At 42.8% G+C, this 23,531-nt stretch overlaps 1 protein-coding gene across 1 annotated transcript; it reads left to right on the top strand.

The window, feature by feature from the left end:
* Positions 1 to 17,463: 17,463 nt before the first annotated feature.
* SCP2D1 (SCP2 sterol binding domain containing 1) lies at positions 17,464 to 18,208 on the top strand. The gene has a single exon (XM_077750217.1). It carries the CDS (start codon positions 17,530 to 17,532, stop codon positions 17,998 to 18,000), a length of 471 nt encoding a protein of 156 aa, XP_077606343.1. The 5' UTR covers positions 17,464 to 17,529; the 3' UTR covers positions 18,001 to 18,208.
* Positions 18,209 to 23,531: the final 5,323 nt, after the last annotated feature.

Here is a 23,531-nt window from a genome sequence, read left to right as displayed (position 1 = left end):
GCCTCTCTCTGCTACTCACCTTGCCTATTAGCAGCTAGCATTCTTTGGTGGCAAACAACAGACATAGACTCTAGTTAACTTAAACAGAACAGGCATATAGTAGGAAGGCATCAGGAAGCTCCCAGATTCAATGGAAGAGTTTTATAATGAGACCTCAAAAGTGAGAGGAAGAGAGCAGCTCTTGGGGAGTAGGTGGAGGGAGAGTCTCTGAAGCAGGGATTGATGGACAGCCTTTGTAGGGAACCACCACTGGAATAACTTAGTTCCAGCTGATATTTTTCCCCCTGGTCTTTATGTCATTTGGCTCAAGATTCAGATTCCTTGGGGAGCTGACCCTGGACATGTTTGCACTGCTTGGGTGGGTAGTTGTAGCTGGGCAAGTTGATAGATTGGAGTACGTGGAATGGGGGAGGTGGGTGTCCCAGCAGAAGAGCCAGAAGCTGTGAAAAGTGGGAGAGGACCTAGGCAGGCCGAAATGTCAGTTGCCTACTAACTCCTGACCAGTTCCTGTGGGTGCTTATTTGGATCTGTTGGGGCTGACAGTGACTTCTCTATGAGTGACATCATTCTATCTCTGTGTATTTTCTTCCCCCTCCCCATCTTGCCCCCCAAGAATGAAAAGTTAAACTTTTATTCCTCCATGCAAAATATAATTTTAGATGAACTTTTGTCCTACTGGACCTAACTTCTTAAATGCCAGCATTCCCCAAGGTTCTATCATCACTCTGCTTTGTTCTCAGTGTCCTTTTGGAACCATTTTAGTCCCCATCTCCTGCAGGCAACTCTGTGATCTAAGTCTTCACTACTGCCCATTTTAAATTTCCTGTGGGAATCCTCCACCCAAATCCACTGGCCTCAACCTGCTCTTCCTCCCAGAATATGCTATGGCAGATACCACATGGTGGCTTGATCAGCATCCACTTCAACCCCTTTATGCATGCCTCCCTGTACTAGAGAGTCTGGAAAGCTAAAAATGATGTTTCTCAAACTCCTTTACAGCTAGGGAGACATGTTTGATTGACTTCCACCAAGCAGGGCCTTCGGCGTGAGGCATGGGAGGCAGAAGTGGGTGATGTGAGTGATGGGGCTCTACAGAAGCCGCATGGATGGCCATGTGGGTGCCACATCTTGTGTCTGAGGCATTTGGTTCTTCTAGGGCAAAACAGGAGCTTCTTCTGTGCAGTCTTCTAGAGTCAGAGGCCATGGGTGGTGGCAGCATCAGGGTTTCTGCTAGGGAAGTTTGTATGCATCTCCTGCCTACATTGCTCCTGGTCACGTCACACCCAAACTTGGTACTTGGCATCAGAAATGCGCGATACCTAATGGACTAACTCTTTTTAGTTAGAGTGGATCTTTTGTCTTCAACTAAGAACCCTGCCTGATACAAACACTCCCTGCCTCCCTCAGTGCTGTAGTATAGATATTGAACAACAGTCTCTTTGGGGGAAAATTTGCACTTCCACAAGCAGTGTGTGAGCGTCTCAGCTGCTCTTTCTTCTTGCCAGCACCTGCTTTTGTCAGCACTTGAGTGATGGTCGTAAAAGAAGCAGTATAATTTTTAAAAATGTTCCAATATCATAATATGACTTTGGATAGGAGGTAAGATAATACACACACACACACACACACACCACCTTACATTACGGTAAAAAAAAGAAAAAGCATGTCTCTTATTAATACTGGCTGAGTCTTTTGAGTACAGCTTCTTTCTTTTATCAACCTATATTGGTGCAGATAAATAATTTAGGCAAGTTTTCAAGGTATTGTTTGATTTTAACTAGAAACACCTCTCCAAATTTGTAAATATAGCTTCCCTAACTGCTCCTGTCTTCTCCTCAGGTGGTTAACTGCTCCTGTCTTCTCCTCAGGTGGTTAAATGGCCTGGGGACAGAGCTGCCTCATCATCAGTGCAGGGCAAGATTCTTCACACTCTGAATTGTCCTTTTTTTTTTTTTTAAGCTTATTAATTTTGAGAGAGAGAGAGAATCTCAAGCAGGCTCTGTGCTGTAAGTGCTGAGCCTGATGTGGGCTTTGAACCCACAAAGTGTAAGATCATGACCTGAGCAGAAATCAAGAGTTAGACACCCAAATGACTGAGCCACCCAAGCACCCTCTGATTGTCCTTTGAATGCGGGAGGAGACTATGAATAAAATGGCTCAGGTACAGAAGTTGAGTGTCTGGACCAGTATGTAATTTAGTTGTTATTTTCATATTGAACTGGGAGGCACATTCAAAGACAAGAGGCGTATGGTTAGCGTCTAATTAACAGCCTTGATGGAATTCTTAGCATTTCAGGAGACTGCGCTTGTTTGAAACCATTGCTGGCTTCCATTAATAAGTTCTGCTCGTTTACCTCCACCCCTTCCCCAAGCTTCCTCCCTGAGTCGTAAAGTCTATTGCAGAGCTGGGTGAGGATATCCACCTGCATGCCAGCCATGACCCAAATCTTGCTAAAGTTGAAATCTGATCATAGGCCCCCAACTTTAGTTTTTCATCTGTGGGGAATTTTCTCATTTCATCTTCCAAGGTAATGTACATAACACATGATCCTTGACATCCAGAGAAATCCTTGGATATCAGTGTCAGGCTCTTTTTACAGGGAGACTAGAGCACAGTGTTGTGTTGTGTTCATGGGTGTGTGTGTTGTGGGGGGAGATAGAGAACAAGGTGGCAGAGGGGTGATGAGTTCACTCATTATACAGAACTAAATAAATTATTTCTGCATAGTCCATCATTTCAAAATTTCCTGTTGCCTTTTATTTCCTTCTTGGTGCTGACGACTGGACTCTTAGGGATCCAGTGATCATAGAAGGACAGGCATGTGGTGAACTGCTCAGATTGAAGCATCTCATACTCTGCCCCTTTGAAAGTAGATACAAGAATTGCATTTCTTATCTTGTGCTTCACTTTTGAAACTTCCAGAAATAAGAATTTTACTGTCAGTCCTTAGTGAAGGGAATCCCTTCCCTTCACAATAAGGAAGGAACTAAAACAGCACATAGTGGGGCCTGTAAAGTGTAGTGTTCTTGTAAAATATCAGACCCAGCCTATTGTCTGGTTTTAGCTAACGTGCCAACGGTTTGTCTATAACTCATTCCTGAATTCCATGACTGTTGTATTATTGTCTGTTTTTTCATGTATGTATGTGATGCTGAGGTGACAGATTTGCTTTCTCTTTGATTTTCCTCCCCATCCAAGGTTTGACCCAGTGTATCAGTTAGCTTTTGCTATGTAACAAGCCATCCCAAAACTTAGTGGCATCGAATAACACATATTATTTTAATAGACTTTAGTTTTTAGAGCAGTTGTAGGTTCACAGAAAAATTACATGCAAGGCACAAAGAGTTTCCATGCACTCCTACCCACCCCCCCTCATGCACAGCTTCCCCCACTGTCAATATCCCCCACCAAAGTGGTACATTGTTGCAATTGACAGACCTACAGTGAGACATCATTACCATCCGAAATCCATAATTTACTTTAGCGTTCACTCTGGGTGTACATTCTGAGAGTTTGGAAAAATGTATAATGACATGTGTCTACCATTATAATATCATACAGAGAAGTTTCACTGCCTTAAAATTCCATGTTCCACCTATTCTTCCCTCCCTTGCACTCTCTAACCCCTATCAACCACTGGTCTTTTCATTGTTTCTAGAGTTTTATCTTTTTCACAATATCATTATAGTTATAATAATACATTTTATCTTTTCAGGTTGGCTTCTTTTATTTAGTATTATGAATTTTAAATTCCCTTAATATCTTTTCATGGCTTGGTAGCTCATTTCTTTTCTTTCCCCCCTAGAAGTAGTAGTATTTTATTGTTTAATGCACCAGTTACCTACTGAAGGATATCTTAGTTGTTTCCAAGTTTCACAATTATGAATAAAGCTGCTATAAACATCCATGTGTAGGTTTTTGTGTGGACATAAGTTTTCAACTCACTTGGATGAGTACCAAGGAGCATGATTGCTGGATCATATGGTACGAAAATGTTTAGTTTTGAAAGAAACTGCCAAACTGTCATCCAAAGCAGCTATACTATTTTGCATTTCCACCATCAGTGATGAGAGTTCCCATTGCTTCACATCATTGCCAGCATTTGGTGTTATCAGTGTGTGGGATTTTGGTCATTTTATTAGGTCACACCTAATGAGTGTGTGGTGACACATATTTTTAATTTTTTTAACATTTATTTATGTTTGAGAGAGAAAGAGGGACAGAGAATGAGTGAGGAAAGGGCAGAGAAAGAGGGAGACACAAAATCTGAAGCAGGCTCCAGGCTCTGAGCTGTCAGCACAGAGCCTGACCTGGGGCTTAAACTCACGAACTGCAAGATCATCACCAGAGCCAAAGTCAGATGCTTAACTGACTGAGCCACCCAGGCACCCCACATATTTTTAATTTCTCGAGATTCTGTGGGTTGTCTAGGTGGCTTTTCTCACATGGGCAGCTCAGCTGGGGCTCAATAGTCTAGGGTGTCCTCACTTTTATTTCTGGGGATTTGGCCAGAATGGCAGGAGGACCTCACTTCTTGTGGTCTCTCATCCTCCACCAGGCTAGCCCACACATAGTGGTAGAAGCGTTCTAACAGCAAGAGAGCGCATGTCCAATTGTGCAACACTTTTGAAGCCTCTACTTATGCTTGGTACAAACCATTGTCTAAAGCAGGTCACATGGCCAGGCCCAGATTATAGGGATGGAGAAATGAACCCCACTTCTTGCTTAGAGGAGGAAACTATTGTGACCACACTTTCCCATTCACAGCAGTTGGTGACTGTGATGTCTAACTCAGCAAAGGAATAATCTCTGACATTCCTTTAAACCACTCTAAATCTTCACCCCGGGGGTGGGAGGGGGGCACCCAGAAAAGCAGTTTCTTCAGTTATGTAGAGAAATAGTATCGAAAAGAGATTAGATAATCTCATTCTTCTTTTCTCATTACCCAGTTGCTATTATTCCAAAAGGACAGTGATCATTTCCTCAGACCTCAGCATTAGGAACTCATAGCCTCTGGTCCTAATGTCCCGTACAAGAAAAGCAACACATTTATTCTTGTCTTCATTTCTTAACTGCTGAGAAAGAGGTTGCTGAGGTTTAAGGGCTGATAATTAATCATTCCTCTTCCCCTTCAATCTTTGGAATCAGTTGAGAAATAGATGCAAGCATGGGAATTGGAGGTCAGAATAGCACCTCTTTGCCGGCAGCTCTGGCCCAGAGAATGTGGCTTAGACTACGGCCAGGCAGGGCTTCCTGCTTCTTCCCCTCAAGACAGACCTGGGCTGTCCACGGAGGGGAGCCTGGGTCTGCAGAGCAGTCCACCGGCCTGGCCAGACAAAAGGAGAATTGTTGCCTCTTACTTTCAGGTTATGGCAGTCAAGAGAGAGGGATCAGAGCAGGACTCAGGAACAGGAGATAAAGGGCCACCCAGGCTGCGGGTGGCTATAGCTCCTTCTCCCTCCTCACCAGCAGTTGGAAGTGGACAGAAGGTTAGGTGGAAGCTTTCCCTGATACTTTCCATTTTGACTTATCTTTGCAATTTTCTCAATGCAGGTATTTCTTAAACTTCTTTTTGAAGCATAATGTAATATAGAGAAGAGCATGCATCATAAGCATGTGGCTCAATACATTTCATAAATTGAAAACACTCATGTAACTAGACCCAGATCAAGACTCAGAAAATTACCAGCTCCCTTCTGGCACCGAGGTGGCTCACTGTTGAGCGTCTGACTCTTGATTTTGGCTCAGGTCATGATTCCAGAGTTGTGGGATCGAGCCCCATGCTGGGCTCTGTGTTGGGTGTGGAGCCTGCTTAAGATTCGCTCTCTCTGTCTCTCTCTCTCCCTCTCCTCCTCCACACCCTTTTTCCCCCACTCACGCTCTCTCTGTCTCTCAAAAAGAAAGAAAAAAAAGAAAAGAAAAGAAAAAAGAAAAGAAAAGAAAAGAAGAAAAGAAAAAAAGAAAATTACCTGCTCCCTAGAAGCTCTATGGAGTCTTTTTTGGTCTGGCTTCTTTTGCTCACAATTATGATTGTGAGGTTCACCATGTTGTATATAGATTTATATTGTTAATTTTCATTGCTGTGTAGTATCCTACTCTGTGAATACTGTGTGATTTATTTCCATTCTACTGTTGATGGGCATATGTGTAGTTGCCAGATTTGGCTGATTTGAAATATTCTAATATGTGCCTTTTGTAAAAATATGCAATTATTTCTGGTTGATATATCCCTAGAAATATCCCCTGGGGCCCAGTGATTCTACTTCTAGAGTTACAGCCAACAAAAATGCCAAGCAGTTTTAGAAACCGAAATTGATTTCCAAAGTGGAACTGTTTGGCACCCCCGCTGGCAACATTATGAGAGTTCCGAATTGCCCCCCTCCTTGCCTCCTAATACTGTGGAAAAGGCAGAAGTTCCTGTTCTATACATGAGGGTGAAATACCAGGATAGAAAGGAAATGAGTCCCCCTGTAAGAGAAGAATGAGAAGTGAAGAATTTTACAAAGATTTTTAAAAATAATTTTTAAAACGTGTCAATCCATCTTAATTTTTGATGCATTTCAACACAAGTTGCAGACAATTAACAGATGGGGTCTTTTTAGGTGCAAAACACCCCCTTACAAGCAGGAGAGTGATTTGTGATCTAACTTTAGAAACTCAAAATGCACTCAAAGTCTCACCCAGCTCTGTGGAGGAAGGGTTTGCAGACAAAATGTTCCCTCCACAGAAATTGTGATAAAACACCAATTAGTGACTGCAGCAATGAAGTGGGAGTGTTTAACCTTTCAGGCATGCCAACAATGTGCTCCTTAATTTGAAAATAGGGTACAAAGTGTTAGCAAGTGAAGAATAGTAATCATTCATCACTCAATTTGACATATCTCCTTTGCAGCAGAAGCAAGAGAAGGAATCCTCTGTGTTCCACTTATTCTGGCTTTCGTCTAACTTCTCTGAGATAAGGCCTGATACTCTAATGAGGGGTAGCAGACAGAAAATATCTTGAGATCAGGAGAAAACAGGCTGACAGCTTTCCCCTCGAGAAGCCTACCTTCCTTTCGAGCTCCTCAGCGTACTTTATATGCATTACCCAGCAGCAAGTCTTATTATTCCTTTTTGCAAACGGTAGAAAAGTGGTGCAGGGAGGCTAAAAAGGCTTACTCAAGGCTACAAGTGAAGCCAAATGTTCAGCTCGAAATAGAAACCGAGAGCTCTGGGAAACTCAGACAGCCTGAGAGGGTCCTTTAATCTCTGGACCCTTCTGTGTCTTTTTAGACAATAAGCCTTTCCTTGAAAGAGTTTTTATTCCCCAAATGATATGGCTGCCAACTCTCCCTCCAGGATGTTGTAAAAAGGTGACATTTAACAGTGGAAATTGAAACTCTAATTGACTTCTCTTAAAACAGAAAAACAAGTGCCCTGTATTCCTTCTCTTGGCCAGATGTTTGTAATTGTCCCCTTGGGATTCTACCTTGAGGGAAGCTGAAGAGGCAATATAGAACACTTCACTTGAATTAGTAGAGTTACACACTCAAGGTTTGTTTTTACTGAACGGCAGAAGACACAGAGACCCCATCCAAGCAGAGGTTCAGGAAGGGGGTTCTAGCTCATGTCGCCGATACCTTGGGAACAAAGAAGCCCCAGAACCTCTTGCAGTTATAAGTAAAGAGTTGAAGGCGAACTCTTCATTTCCATATCTGGATGTATGGGGGCCCATGATTATTTAGATTAATTGTGTTACTTGCTTTAGCCTAATGGAGTTTTGGCAGAGATCATGTGAGCAAAGGCTTAAAATGTACCTCTGCAGGAGGTCTTGCCTTCTTGTATTTCAGTCATCATCGTCATCATGAGAACATGCCTCAGGGAGATTGCTGGTCAAGGAGGATGAGAGACATATGGAGCCTGGAGCCTAGTCCAACTGAGCACAGCCTAGACCAATCTCTAGCCTCTCTGAAAACATGTAAGCAAGAGACAATTGCATATTGTTTTGAGAGCCACTGAATTTTGTTGTGTGGTGCATTATGTTATAGCTGGCTGATACAGGCCCCTTGAAAGGGGTATAGGAGGAGAGAGATTCTTAGTGTGCTGTGGACAAAATTTGCAAAAGTGCTCAGCTTGGGGTAGTCATACAGCAAGCACCTCATAACCGTGAGAGGAGCTGAATTCAGTGGCATGATTGATTTCATATACCTGAGAAAGAATGGAGTGAACCACACTACGTGGTCTAATAGCAGGCCTGCCTGTTGATATCTTCCTCTTAATTGTAACTTTTATAAATCCTTCTCTAATGGCTTCATTCCCATCTCTTCCCCAGTCAGTATGTTGACATCTCTTTATGACTCAAACTTGGGCTGAACCATGAATACCTATGTAACCACCGCGTAGATTCTACAATTAACATTTTGCAGTATTTGCTTTGTTGCAGGTCTGTCTGTCCATCCTTCTTTCCCCCTGTAAGTCCATCTTATTTTTTGGTGCATTTTGAAATAAGTTGCAGACATCAGTACACCTCACCCTGATAGTGAATTTTGATAAAGGCATATGTCAAACGCCCCTGAAAGACTATTCTGATTTTGACATATTTTCTATTATAGATAAGTGTTGCCTTGGTTTAGTGTATAAATGGAATTATATACTATGTAGTCTTTTGTGCCCAGATTCTATTTGACATGTTGTTGTATCAGTAAGGATCTTCATTTAAAAATGAGTAATTAGACAAGATCTTTGCAGGCTCTCTTTAACTTAAGACTTTGGGCTTCTGTGATCTCTAATACAGTTATAGTAAACACTGTTGAGTGATACACTTGAAGCAAACATCCTTCTCAAACAGGCATCTCTCTTGCTTGTCTGTTAGAGATCTGGTCCTTTGGGTTTCACTCCCTCCCCCCTCCCCCATCTCTCTTTAAGGTTGATAAATCTTTCAAAACTGCTGGGGGAATTTATTGAGATTTGTCCCGTGGGCACAGTGCTTTTGATTTACTGAGTTAAGTAAAATGTAGGGGCTGACTGAGCTCCTAGGATTAATTGCATCTGACTTTTCCCTAAGGGGTCGTCAGCATTTTATCCTTCTCAGGACTCACAACAGTTGTCCAAACTGTGGTTAGTGGGAATGACTGAAAGACTTGGCAAGTTGTAGTTCTTACTTTGCTCTGCTCTGGTTGGGCAACCAGAATCCATGGAAATGAGTGGTTTAAAAAATGAAGGAAAATAAGAATAAAGTGACAGTTTTCCTCCACAGTAGCTAAAAGCCAGTGCTTTATCCCTTAGACTTAGCTTGAGGATTTAACTTACTTAAGTAAAGATTAAAGCCACACTTAGTGTGGCAGGCTTCTGGCTTTGTTCCGTGTCATTGTTCCGTGTCAATTTAGCTAAGCTGGAACTACGTTTCCCAGAATTCCATTCCCTGCAGACTTCCGGGGTTGGCGCCGCCCGCTTTGCTACTTCGCGAGCCTGGAAAGACGGAAGTGACCCAATTCTGTGGTCTTTAAGCCTTTGAAGGGGCGGTGCTGGTGAGGGCTCAGGTGCTGTAGCAGGTCTTGGGGCTGGCCATGATCCCTGGCTCACTGGTAGACCCGGGGCAGCAGGCGGTCGCCGCGCCCCTGTCGCCCTTCCGGCAGCTGGGCAGCAGCACCTGCCGTGGGCTTCCCTGACTTCTGGGCCAGGCTGCCCGCTGCGCGGCCGACCAGCTGGGCGCCACCGAAGCACAGCTGTGCGTAAGCGGTGCCGCCCGCTCCCTCCTACAAATGTACCGCACAGCCCGTGTTCTGTGTTACTCTTGACGCTCCTGCCTCTCTGATTGAATACTGAGTGATTTCCCACCACAGAGCATGTGCAGCATTCACTGCTAGTTCTCCTTTTCCTCCCTAACACCCGGGTTTCGTTCCAGGATTCACACTCCTCCACGCAGCGAGGAGATTCAGGGAAACCTGGCTGAGCCCAGCTTCAGAGGGCACTTGGTGAACCTAAGCCAGTGTTGCTAAGGGTAATGGACCCAGTCCTAGCCCGCAGGATCGGGGAGACGTCACTGAAGGACTTCTAGAGAATAGGCCATTTGGATAAAAGATAATATGGGAGGAAATGGCTTTGTGTTGTTCTATTAGATGTTGCCCCAGACTATTGCTTCCACAAGGCACATGCTGCAGGGAGATGGAAGGAAGGACCTTGGCCCTTGAAAGCTCATTGAGCTGCTCAAGAAACCAAGCCTGGAATAGCCAGCTTATCCCTAGTTGCCTGGGGCTTTCCCAGGTTCAGCACTGAAGGTCCAGCGTCCCAGCGAGCCCCTCAGTCCTGCAAATGCGCAATAGGGATCACTTTCGCCCTGCCTCAGGACTTTAATGTGAGATGATAATTCTCTTTACTGTTTATAAGCTCTGTGAGTTGTGGCTGTTTTTGGTGCGTGTAGCTGAAAGCATTCTGAACAGGACAGGGCAGTAAAAGAATGTGCCTTTTGTTTCTGACAGCAGTTAAAAAAGAGGCACTGTAAACACTGTTTTGTGTAATGTCAACGTCATTGGAAAAGCGAAAAGCGGCCACTGATCTTGGACACTCTGTGTCAATTTTGTTCAAAATCAGTTTCACTAATTTGTGGTCAGGCATAACTTAATACATTCTACCTAATTAGAAAAAAAATACCATTTAGACATGCCTATGATATATTACAAGATAAATATAACTGTTCTATTTTAGGTATTTACATGTCTTTGGGCTTTTATGTAGTTTCCTCTTAAAATAGGAGTGCCCTTAAACCCAATGAAGTGATGCCTCTTGGGTAGGGAGGGAAGGGGTGATCTCTGTTCTTTATGTTTAAAATTCTTAAATAAGTTATTGGGACTTTAAGAATATATTTGTAGATTAGTTTGGTGTTGTTTAGTTAAAATTTTTCCCCTAGAAATAAAGGCTCCTAAGGTTTGACACTGTCCTCCTGTGGGCGTGGAAGGTTAATTGCATTATTGACGTTTACCCTTTCCTGTGTCTGCATCTGTCCTAGCTTGGGCTGCTGTATCAAAAAATACCACCCTGGATGGCTTATACCTAACAGGGATTTATTTTTCACTGTTCTGGAGGCTAGAGTTCCTAAGACCAGGATGTCAGCATGGTGGAGTTCTGATAAGAGCCCTCTTCTAGATTGCAGACTGCCAGCTTCTTATTGTAACCTCATATGGTGGAGAGTAGAGAGGGACACAAGCTAACCAAACTTTCTTGTGACTCCAGGGAAATGAATCCCATTTATGAGAGCCCACCCTCATGACCTCATCTAATCTCCATCAGAACCCAAAGGCACTGCTTCTTAATACTGTCACATTATGGTGGTAAACTTTGATCTCATGAATTCTGGGGGTATGCAAACATCGAGTCCATAATAACACCCTTTGCCATGTAGCCTGTGCCCTCCCACTGTGACTGGGTTTGCCCAGGTATTATTCTTTGTCCAATAGATGCAAGCAGAGGCTGGAAAAGTACTCGCATAGTTAGGATTGTTCATGCTCTGCCTCCAGTATGACAATGTGCCTAGGTTAGCCTGTTAGGGTATGAGTGTCACATGGCATGAACGCACCAGCTGATAGACAAACTACCAAGTGTGAGTGAGCCCAGAGAAGGCAGAAGAATCACCCAGCTGAACTCAGCCTAAATTGCTGGTCCATTAACTCATGAGCTAGATAAATGCATATTGCTTTAAACCAGCGAGTTTGGGGGTGGTTTATTACACAGCTTTATTGCAGCAATGGACAACTTAAGCCATCTTTTATCCATCAGGGACAATTTGGAGGAGCTGAATGTGATGGTTTTACAGACAGTTATACCTTGTAGAATTTAACTTAGAAGTTGCCCTGTAATCACTCACTTGGGCATGCTTATGTTCTGCTGAAAGATAAATAGAGCAGTATCATTTTAAGTGCTTAGATCTAGATATAGATCTACCATTAGGCCTTTAAAGATCTGTCTTTAGCTTTGTCCAAAAATGGGATGCCTTCACATGGACCAGATCCCACCAGTGGGAGCTGGTATCTATTCCACGTGTATAATAGTCTCAAGGGAGTTATTAGGGACTTTTGTATGAGTCTGGTGTAATTCAGCAATTAAAGTCAGGGACAGCAGCCACTAACTTCCTTATGGTGGTTAAGACAATATTGGGTTTGTTTCCTAGAGTGCTGATGCAAAATTATATTTGATTATTTAAATTTAAATTCATTGTAATTAAATAAAATTAATCCAGTTCTTCAGTCATACTCGCCATATATCAAGTGTTCAACAGACACAGATGAATAGCGGCTACTGCTTTGGACAGCACAGATACAGAACATTTTCATTATCTCAGAAAATTTTATTGGGCAGTACGATCTCAGGGCTTATGTTCACATTTCTTATTTACAACATCTTTTCTGTCTAAACTTCTAGTTTCTACTGACTGCTTGATTCCGACAGCCCCTCAATCTGCACCCTTTGGGAAAAATGACTTACTGTTTTCTAGATATTTGATAAAACTCAAGGTAGCCTGTTTTGACATTTACAATGTTAAATGTTCTCCTAGTTAACAGGTTACAAGGCTAACTAACAGAAGGAGTATCCATGCAGTGAGTCTTGGCAGGGAGAGTGTGGACAAAGAGAGAATCCCTCAGTTTGAGTTGTAAAATCCCCCAACAAAATGAAGGGTAGACAGAAGAAAATGAGTTTGGGGCACCTGGGCGGCTCAGTGGGTTGAGTGGCTGACTTTGGCTCAGGTGTTCAGGTCATGATCTTATGGTCGTTTGGGTTTGAACCCAGTGTTGGGCTCCATGCTGCCAGCTGGGAGCCTGTAGCCTGCTTTGGATTCTGTCTCTCTCTCCTTCTCTCTCTCTCTTTGCCCCTCCCCTGTTCTCTCTCTCTCTCTCAAAACTAAATAAACATATAAATTTTTTTTGAAAAGAAGAAAATAAAGCACAAAGAGAGACTATTGGGCCAAATTGTGTTCCATCAGTCAGGTGCCCCTGAACTTGCCCTCCCCACACCCACTACAGCTGAGCTGGCTTTACTAGAAGACAGAGCTCACAGCTTGTCTCCACTCTTTGCTTTCCTCAAGGAGGGATTTTCCCCCAAAGCAACTTTTTAAATGTTTTTTTCTTTTTGAGAAAGAGAGAGAGAGAGAGAGAGAGAGAGAGAGTGTGTGTGTGTGTGTGTGTGTGTGGGTCAGTGGCAGATGCTTAACCAACAGCCCTCTGCCCCCTCCAAACCAACTTCTCTCTGGATCACTCCTGGCCTCTCTTCACCCCTTTATTCACTTGAATGAAAGGACTTTTTTTTTTTAACTTGGTTTTGTTTTATTTTTATTTTGAAACAAACTCAGTTGTAGAAAGTTTGCAAGTACTTTCATTTCCTGAATTATTGTTTTAAGATTTTTAATTTTAATTCCAGTATAGTTATCATATGGAGTTATATTAGTTTTAGGTGTATAATATAGTGATTCAACAGTTCTATATGTTACTCAGTATTTATCATGGTAAGTGTACTCTTTATTCCTTGTTATCTATTTTCCCCCTCCCCTCACCACCTCCCCTTTGGTAACCATCAGTTTATTCTCTATAGTTAAGAGTCTGTTTCTTGGTTTATATTTCTTTCTCTCCTTTGTCATCTGTTTTTTTTTTTCCCTTAAATTGCACATATGGGTGAAATCATATGGTATTTGTCTTTCTCTGGTTGACTTATTTCACTTATTCTCTAATTCCATCCATGTTGTTGCAATGGCAAGATTTCATTTTTTATGGGTGAATAACATACCATTGTGTGTGTGTGTGTGTATATATATATACCACAACTTCTTTTTTTTTTTTAATAGTTTATTGTCAAATTAGTTTCCACATAACACTCAGTGCTCATCCCCACAAGTGTCCTCCTCCATGCCCATTATACCACAACTTCTTTATCCATTCATCTGTCAATGGACACTTGGGTTGCTTCCATAATTTGGCTATTATAAATAATGCTGCATTAAACATAGGGGTGTGTATATCCCTTTGAATTAGTGTTTTTATCTTTTGGGGGTAAATATCCAGTAGAATGATTACTAGGTCATAGAGTAATTCTATTTTTAACTTTTTGAGGGAACTCCATATTGTTTCCCACAGTGGCTATGCCAGTTAGGATTCCCACAACAATGCATGAGGATTATTTTTTCTCCACATCCTCACCAGTACTTGTTGCTTCTTGTGTGTGTGTGTGTGTGTGTGTGTGTGTGTTATTTTAACCANTTCTTTTTTTTTTTTAATAGTTTATTGTCAAATTAGTTTCCACATAACACTCAGTGCTCATCCCCACAAGTGTCCTCCTCCATGCCCATTATACCACAACTTCTTTATCCATTCATCTGTCAATGGACACTTGGGTTGCTTCCATAATTTGGCTATTATAAATAATGCTGCATTAAACATAGGGGTGTGTATATCCCTTTGAATTAGTGTTTTTATCTTTTGGGGGTAAATATCCAGTAGAATGATTACTAGGTCATAGAGTAATTCTATTTTTAACTTTTTGAGGGAACTCCATATTGTTTCCCACAGTGGCTATGCCAGTTAGGATTCCCACAACAATGCATGAGGATTATTTTTTCTCCACATCCTCACCAGTACTTGTTGCTTTGTGTGTGTGTGTGTGTGTGTGTGTGTGTGTGTTATTTTAACCATTCTGACAGGTGTGAGGTGGTATCTCATCATGGTTTTGATTTGCATTTCCCTGATGATGAATGATGTTGAACATCTTTTCATGTATCTGTTGCACATCTGTATGTGTTCTTTGGAAAAATGTCTGTTCATATCTTTTGCCCATTTTTAAATTGGATTATTCATTTTGGGTGTTGAGTTGTTTCCGTTCTTTATATATATTAGACACTCAGTCTTTATCAGATATGTCATTTACAAATATCTTATCCCATTCAGTAAGTTGCCTTTTAGTTTTGATGATAGTTTCCTTCACTGTGGTAGAAGCTTTTTATTTTGATGAAGTCCCAATAGTTTATTTCTGCTTTTATTTCCCTTGCCTCAAGAACTTATCTAGGAAAATGTTACTACAGCCAATGTTAGAGATAATGCTGCCTGTGCTCTCTTCTATGGTTTTTGTGGTTTCAAGTCAGCTCTTTAATCCATTTTGAGTTTATTTTTGTGTTTGATGTAAGAAAATGGTTTAGTTTCATTATTTTATATGCAGCTGTCCAGTTTTCCAAATACAATTTATTGAAGAGATTATCTTTTTACCATTGTATATTCTTTTCTGCTTTGTCAAAGATTAAATGACCTTATAATTGTGGGTTTGTTACTGGGTTTTCTATTCTGTTTCATTGATTTATGTGTCTGTTTTTGTGACAGTGCCATATTGTTTTGATTACTATATCTTTGTAATATAACTTGAATTCTGGAATTGTGATTCTCCAGCTTTGCTTTTCTTTTTTAAGATTGCTTTGGATATTCCATCTTTTGTGGATGCATACAAGTTTTAGGATTGCTTGTTCCAGTTCTGTGAAAAATGCTGTTGATATTTTGATAGTTACCAGCAACTCCATTTACTGTAACTTCACTTGCACATAAGAGTCATGGTTAGGAAAGGACACAGGCACCCACTTGGCAGAGCTCCCAATGGCCAAACATGGGACAGTTTGAGCAAGAAAATAAATAATGATAGTAGATCATGACCAACAGAACAAAATAAATATCACAAGTCCATACTGAGATAAAAATATAATTATATTATAATATAATATATTTTATATTTACTTTATATATATTATATATTTATACATATATTTATTTTATATATTTATACTTTCTATTTATTATAATATAATTTATAATATATGAATGAATAAAGAAATGGGGGAGAAGGGACAGCAATTCTTACAGCAGAACTCCAAGTTTTAAATCCAAGGGGAGTGATAGAGATGGAAAATGGCCATTTGGCACACATCACACTCATGGACCACTGAAGGATGCAAAGAAGAGAGGGTTGAAGTATGATATGAAATGGGATATTGGCAAACTCTTAGTATCTCCTTATAAGTTACTGGTTACAAAGGGAGAAACAGTAACTGCAGTGGAAGCAACTGGTGGACACCCCCTTGACCAAATAAATGATCAAGGTCAATGTCACCAGTAATGGGACACAGCAATACTTTGTAGCCCCTGATATGATGCATTGAGAAGGGCACAAGATCATCTCTGTGGTATTTTGGCCCAAAATGTATAACCTCAACCTGATCATGAAAAAACATTAGACCCCAATGAGGGACATTTTACAGAAGAACTGGCCAATATTCAAAAGTCTCAAGGTCATGATAGATAAAGACTGAAGAACTCCCATATTAGAAGACATTAGGGAGGTATAAAAACTAAATTCAGTGCAGGACACTGGACAAGAAGATATTAGGGGGACAGTTGGCAAAATTTGAGTATGGTCTGTAGATTAGTTAATAGTATTGTACCCATATTTCTTTCCTGGTTTAGATCATAGTACTGTGCTATGTAAAATATTAACATTTGATTAACATTTGGGGAAATGGAATGCAGGTGATACAGGAAATATGTACTGTTTTTAGAACATTTTTCTAAATCTGACATTATTTAAAAATAAAAGAAATATATACAACGGTTATAGAGTCATTCTACCTCTGTTTTCTAGTTGTGTGACTTTGGGCAAGTCATTTCATTCCTGGCCTCAGTTTCCCCATCTATAAAATGGGAATAAATATAGTACCTACCTCAGAGGGCTGTAATGAGGATTAAAACTTACTACTTAGTAGCTGTGTGACTTTGGACAAATCGTGTCATTCCCGGCCTCAGTTTCTCCATCTATAAAATGGGAATAAATGTAGTACTTACTTCAGAGGGTTGTAATGAAGACTAAAAGTGTTAGTACATGTGCAATGCCTACAACAGTGCCTTCAGAGAGTAAGGGCTGTAATATCACACACAATTAGCATGGGAGGCCAGCAACATTTTCTATTGATCTTAGGGATATTCCTTTCTCCCCCCTCTCTCACTGTGCCTCTGAAACTTTCTGATGCAAGTCCTGGTGCTGATTCTTTCTCCAATCAGCCATTTTTCTCTAAAATCATTTCCCCTTTCACTAGCAGCCAGGTAATGCCAAATCCAACATCAAGATCTGTGTCTTAAGGATTATCCACTTTTGAAGGAATCAAAATAACTGCTCTCTGAGTTAAAATTGCTGCCAGAGATACCTGCATTGGAAAGAGCTCATATCACTGAAGAACCTTCTGGGGCCCCTTTCTCTTATTCCCAACATAGGGTCCAGAGCTTTCTGGGCTTGTGAGACCAACAGCCCTGATTGGTTTGGGGGAGTGGTGGTGTAGATCTGCCTCACAATTACCTATCTGAGGCCTCACCCCATGTCACATTTTAGTATCTGTTTGGCCAATAAGACTGCAGCACACACACCAGCCTCATTCCCTGCTGGGGAATTACCTTTGAGGTCACAATCTGACTTGAGGTTATTAATCTGGCCATAGCTGCTCACAAACCAGACAGCAAGGTCAAGAGGACTGGCACAGTAAGATGTGGAAGAGAATTGACCATCAGCCCAAGATCAAAGCAGGGGATGGACCTCAGGCAGGCCAGTTCAAGGAACTGGGTGCAGCTCCGGAAACTGCCATGCCACACTCTCTAGAGCTGTCAGAATTCCAGAGCTTCCCTGTGTTTGAGGACATTAGCCATCACATCAAAGAAGTGGGGGCCCAGCTGGTAAAGAAAGTCAATGCCGTCTTTCAGCTGGACATCACCAAAGATGGGAAGACCATTCTGCAGTGGACCATCGATCTGAAGAATGGTTCTGGGGACATGTATCCAGGACCCGCCAGGCTTCCAGCAGACACTATCTTTACAATCCCAGAACCTGTCTTTATGGAGTTGGTTTTGGGCAAAATGAACCCTCAGAAGGCTTTCCTTGCTGGCAAGTTCAAAGTGAGCGGCAAAGTTTTGCTTGGCCAGAAGCTGGAGAGGGTTTTCAAAGACTGGGCTAAATTTTAAGCATGTAAAATGCCAAGGAAATGATCAGAACTTCTCTCCGGTTATAATGTTGAGCGGAAATCATGCTTGAACTGAAGATTAAAGCAAAAAGTATCCAATATTTTTACTCAAATTCTTCCTATTCAAGTTTGATTAATTTTCCTGCTGATGTGTTCATTTTCAGTGAGGTTCTAGAGCAGTAAAGAGTGTTGGAGTGCATCACCTAAAATCTTTGTCTTTTTCTTTTTTCAGACTCATGTATGCTATAATGTGCTAGGGTGGAAGCCACACAGACAAATGGGTGATTTTGACAGTTGGATTTAAATGCTTTCACGATTGGGTTCCTGAGAATTTTGTTTTTTTATGCTTTGGGGAAAGAAGTGCCAACCATCACTGAGTAGGTTTGCATGCCAGTTGGTAATTTGGTTCTTTGAGAAAACTTTAAGTTTGCAGAGTTCTGAGAGGGTGGGCTCCATAGCTGTGTGGGTAGAGCAAGGCCTTGGTATATCATGACTTTAGATGGATTTAATTCCAAGAGAATCCAAGGGTTTGGGAGATGTTCTAGGCTACTGGATCTTAAACTAGAGCACATATCACATCACTTGAAAGACTGGTGAAAGCCTGCTGGGGCCCGCCTCAGGGTTTCAATGCCATAGGCCTGGGCTGGGGAGAACGTGCATTTCTAACAGATTATCAGATGATACTGATGGAGAACCCTTGTTCATGCTGCAGCTTTCAGTATTGACCAAAACCATTCTGTTCTAGATCATTGAGATGTTGCCATTGTTTGAAATGTTGCATTATTATTTAAAGGATCTCTTAGAATCTCCCTACTCCCGTGGGCCATTTCGGAAGTGTCAGGAGCTTGTACACTGAGCATTTTACAAAAGGTCATCCTGGCAGATTTTCCTTTCTAGAGGCCCTGTCCATCCACTGGGAGGACTGGAATGAGCCATCTGCATCCTGATGTGACCTCTATGGGTGAGTGTGTGTGACGTTTATTCCCATGTGATCTGTGTAAACCTTTACCTGTATACCCCTATACTCTGAAACCCACATGGAAGGGTCCTTAAAACAGCCATGCTCAAATTATCAGCTATTAAATTATCCAGCTCTTCCATTCTTAGGTCTTTTCCCAAGAGGAAAGAAAGCATGTGTGCAGGCACGAAAATGTGTACATGAGTGTTCACAGCAACGGAGTCTGCAAGAGTCCCAGACCCTGAATAAGCCAAAAGTCCATTAATAGGTGAATGGATAAACAAATTATGCTATGTTGTACCCTGGAATACTGGTCGGATATGCAACAACAACATGGATGAATGTCAGAGTATGCTGAGTAGAAGAAACCAGAGAAAACGAAGTATGGACTATATGGCTCTATTTATGTAACACATTAGAAATGAGAACTGTGAGGACAGAAGATCAGTGGTTGCCAAAAGATAGGGATGGGGAGCGGGGAGGTTGGGGAGGGGTGGTTATAAATGGCTATGAGGAAAACTTGGGGGTGACAGTTTCATTATCTTGTGGTGATGGTTTCACGGGTGTATATATAGGTAAAACATCAAATTGTATACTTTGTATACACATGGGCAGTTTCTTTTGCGTCAGTATAAACTCAGCAGCCCTGGAAAACCTGCTGTCCTTATGCAAAGCAAAGGCTTTATAAAGAGGATTTAAAGCTCTGCCTTTGTCTCAGCACAAGTCCTCTGACCTCATCACATGCCTTCCTTTCCAAGCCATTACTGATTTAGGTGGCTCTGTACAGGCCTTTCTAAGTTTCCCTTGTAAGAAATAGGCAGAGGGCTTGTTGCTAACAAAATCTCATTCTTTCAGTGGGAAACAAAGAGGCCCTTTGTTTAGTCCATGTTCAGCTCCGTGGTAAGGGACTGCTCAGGGTTTATGAGTGGGGATGTGGAACACTCCCTGGACTTTTTCCTCACCTGGTCATTAGGTAGGTGATGTGTGTGGTGATACTGCCAATACCCCTGCCTAGGGGAGCAGTGGGCATCTCCGAGGCTTCTGACTAATTTTGAGTACTGTTGTGAGCACTTAGCTTGCCTGGTCCAGGCACCTCCATTAGAGCCATATCTATAAGTGTCAGGCATAGCCAGGCAGGGTTTTGGGATGCTGTGTTCAGGGATAGCTTGCCCAAGCTCGTTCCCTGGGTTGGTTCTGCTCACACTCTGAGTTGGTCCTAGCCTCTGGGGACTGGCATTGAGATGGGGATTGGTCAGAGATGAGGTAGGAGGGGAAGTAGGGTGAGAGGCAGGGAGGGGTTACAGAGGGTCCTGTCTAGGTTGCCATCTGACCAAAGGGAGGCCCATCACATAGACTGGCCAGTGACCTATGACCCCATTATGGCTTGGGACAAAATGTGACCCAAGCCAGTTAGATCTCTTTCTCAGGGATTTGGAAGTGGGAAGCAGAAAGGCTGAGCTACAGGTGAGCGGTGGGAATGGAATCCATCTGAAAGGCTGGGACGTGGGGTGTTGGGGGTGGGCGAAGGAGCCTCTGTGGGGGATGGGCAGCCACCATGGTACGAGGTGGAGTTGGAAGAGCCAAAGCCTTGAATAAGAAGAGTGATCTAGTTCACACCCGGGAGAAGAATCCAGATCTTGGGAACACAACAGCAAACCCCTTTTCAAAAGGAATGAAATCGCACAGTGCTGGGATGCCATATGAAATAGCTGGAGCAACTCAGATTTTAGAGTGAGAAACATGGTTTTGGGCTCTGGATTCCCACTTCACATCCACATAATCACAGGGAATTACTGAACAACTCTGCGCCTCAGCTGCCTCATCCAGAAATGAGGCCACTAGCTCTTATGACATCAGATTGTTGGGTAGCTCCTAGTAGGTCATGCTCAGTGTAGTCACTGGTCCAGGTGGGTTTTCCATGCTTATGTAAGTGAGTTCCACTCTTTCTGGATGAGGGGGAAGAGGGGACTTTCCCTGGCTCCCTCCTGCCTCCCAAGAAAGTCCATATTTGGGGACTTTCTTTCTACCTTTTCACCTACACTCAGTTGATGCCCAGAGCGTCACATCTAGCTCAGAACACACATCTGTATGTTGCTTGTCCTGCACAAGTTTAGCTAGTACAGCGTTTTTAGAGATAGAATGAAGATATTTTATATAAAAATTAGATTTCTGGATTCTCTTGAAAAACTGGATTATTTGGTCACACCGAGCCTGAACTCCTGCTGGACAAGAGCTCAGGAAACAGAGGATGAGGTGGAACCTTTGGACAGGCCTGGGTCCCACCCTCCACACTGTCTCCTTCACTCCTAAGCTGAATTTTGGTGGCTGTCTGCCCTTGAGTCTGGGCTGTCATTTCCTCCAGCTGGGCCTGCTTTGCTGGGGCCCCTGTAGATGTTTGCCTTCATGACCCCATCTCCCCACAATACATGGTCTTACTCTTCCCCCTGACGGAAATACCTGGCATTAGTTTTCTATTGCTGTGTGACAGATTACCACAGTTTAGCAGCTTAAAACAGTGCCCATCCGTTATCTTACAGTCTCTGTGTGTCAGAAGTGTGTGTGGGCTCAGCTGGGTTCCCTGCTCTGGTGTCATCTCACAAGGGCTAAAGTCAAGGTGCTGGCCAGGCTGGGCTCTCATCTGGGGATGAGGGGGGAGAATCTACTCCAACTCCTCTGAGTGTGGCCTTATTCAGTTCCTTGTGGTTGTAGGACTGAGACCCCTGTTTCCTTGCTGATTATCAGTCAAGCTGATAGGAGCTGTCAGTTCCTGAAGGTCACCCACAGTCATGGTCACATGGCTTCTCCATCTTCAAAACCAGAAGTGGTGTGGGAGGTCCTTCTTAGGCTTCAGGCCTCTCTGACCTCCACTGCCTTCATTTTCTGCATCCTTGTAAAGGACTTGAGGGATTGTGTTGGGCCTACGCAGATAATCCAGGGTAATCTCCCTATTTTCATGTCAACTGATGAGTCACCTTAATTACATCTACAGACTCCCTTTTGCCATGTAAGGACTGAATGATTAAGCCCCCCTCCCCCAGGTTTATCTGAGCTCCCTCTTTTCTACCATGTGTGGACATAGCAAGAAGATGTCACCTACAAGCCAGGAGAGTTCACCTGCCCCTGACCATTGTGGCACCTGATCTCAGACCTCCAGCCCCCAGACCTGGGGGAATAAATATCTGTTGCTTAAAACACCTAGTCCACAGTATTTTTGTTAAGGCAGCTTGAGCTGACAGGCAGTATATTCATGGGCATGTCATGTCATCACATCCGCAGTCCTGGGGACTAGGATATAGAATCTTCCCAGGGCCCATATTCTGCTCATCTCCCGCTGCCCCTCTGAATCTACCATTTAAACCCCATCCTTCCTCCAGGAAGCTGCCCCAACTCCATTATCAGCTTCCTGTTTCACAGCCAGCCCATGTACTGACTGTGGGTGGCTGACCTCCTGGGTTGGTCAGCACAGTCTCATTTTGTACTGCTGGCTTGATGTTTAGTTTGTGGTGCTGCCTCCTTCAGAAGGGTCTTGGTGTGGACGATGAGTGATGTGGTTGACCTGCACACCTCCCTGTGCCGGTACACTGCTGAGGGCAGGGATCAGTCAGGGCCTGGTTTCGCTTTGTCTCATCCTTTCAATGCCTGGTACCCACTGTACACTCCCTAAATGTTTGTTGAATGAATAAACAAACTCCTTAAAAATTTTTTTTTGAAAAATATGCACATGGAAAAAGAATTCAAGTAGTGCATAAGAATATATGAATAAAATTTGGTTCTTTATACTTTTCCTGACTCGCTTCTCCTAATTTTATGCCAAGAAGCACCCAGAGTTACCAGTTTCTTGTGTGTTCTCCCAGATAGGTACACATCTCCCTAAGGTACATGTTTCACCTTCCACTTTTCTGTTTTTACAAGAATGTTAGCTGACCACCGAGATTATTCTCCACCTTGCATTTTAAAAAATGTTTTATTTATTTTTGAAAGTGCAAGTGGAGGAGGGGCAGAGAGAATCGGGGACAGAGGATCTGAAGCTGGCTCTGTGCTGACAGCCACGAGCCCTATGTTGGGGCTTCAACTCATGAACCATGAGATCATGACTGGAGCTGAAGTCAATGCTCGACCAACTGAGCCAGGTGCCTCCCTCCACCCTGTGTTTTAACTTATTCTAAAAGGTTACACATAGATCTCTTCTTCAAAGAGTGGCCTCCTGAAGGGTTAAAGGTTCCACTTGACTTACCCGACTGAAACTTCTCTCACATTTCCCTGTGTTCCTTAGGGAAAATCTCACCAACAGCAGCTTTACTGGCGAAGGTTGCAAAGTGGACCCCTCTTCATTGGAGTCGGGATTTATTTCCCCTCATTGTTCAAGAAGTCCTGCCAATCCTTAGAATCCCAAGAGCCATGGGCAGGGCTGGGGGCTGCCCTTGCCTGTGGCTTCTCCTGACCCTCCCATCCTTCTCACCTCCTGCCTGCTCAAGGGCACACAAGGTGCGTGGTGTGATGGGTCGCTGATGGGGGAGGCTGAAGACCCCACTGCACCTTTCCCCTCTAGGACTCAGAGGGTTGTCTGATCTCTG

The sequence above is a fragment of the Crocuta crocuta genome, unplaced genomic scaffold, assembly GCF_008692635.1.
Source record: "Crocuta crocuta isolate KB4526 unplaced genomic scaffold, BGI_CrCroc_1.0 scaffold209, whole genome shotgun sequence".
NCBI classification, from domain to species: Eukaryota; Metazoa; Chordata; class Mammalia; order Carnivora; family Hyaenidae; genus Crocuta; species Crocuta crocuta.
This window is presented reverse-complemented; position numbering and strand designations above follow the sequence as displayed.